We start from the raw sequence: 443 nt of genomic DNA, 5'->3' as shown, positions 1-443 counted from the left end.
GGGGGGGTCTCACCTTGGTGGCCCCCCAGGTCTCGTTCCCGACCTCCTCGGCCAACTTCTCGTCGTCCGTGATCAGGAAGTTGTCAAAGATGGTTCCAGACTTCACCTGTGGGGAGGGGGAGTCAGGGGGGGTCCCACAGCCCCTCAGGGGGTCCCACGGCCCCTCAGGGGTCCCACGGCCCCCCCAGGGATCCCACAGCCCCCCCAAAGGTACCACAGCCCCCTCAGGGATCCCACAGCCCCCCCAGGGGTCCCACAGCCCCCCAGGGGTCCCACAGCCCCCCCGGGGTCCCACAGCCCCCTCAGGGGTCCCACAGCCCCCTCAGGGAGTCCCACAGCCCCTCAGGGGGTCCCACAGCCCCCTCAGGGGTCCCACAGCCCCCCCACGGGTCCCACAGCCCCCTCAGGGGGTCCCACAGCCCCCTCAGGGGTCCCACAGCCCC

The 443-nt window shown here is 72.2% G+C and overlaps 1 protein-coding gene across 1 annotated transcript in view; it reads right to left on the bottom strand.

Moving 5' to 3' along the window:
* Positions 1-13: 13 nt before the first annotated feature.
* LOC113941604 (calreticulin-like) overlaps positions 14-443 on the bottom strand; it is a gene marked incomplete at both ends in the record, with an annotated part of 3,446 nt that continues 3,016 nt past the window's right edge. The window contains one exon of the mRNA XM_027632754.1: positions 14-106. Coding sequence (XP_027488555.1) covers positions 14-106 — 93 coding nt within the window. The remainder of the gene's footprint in view (positions 107-443) is intronic.

This window comes from Corapipo altera, unplaced genomic scaffold, assembly GCF_003945725.1.
Source record: "Corapipo altera isolate COAL_440 unplaced genomic scaffold, ASM394572v1 60079, whole genome shotgun sequence".
Taxonomy (NCBI): domain Eukaryota; kingdom Metazoa; phylum Chordata; class Aves; order Passeriformes; family Pipridae; genus Corapipo; species Corapipo altera.
This window is presented reverse-complemented; position numbering and strand designations above follow the sequence as displayed.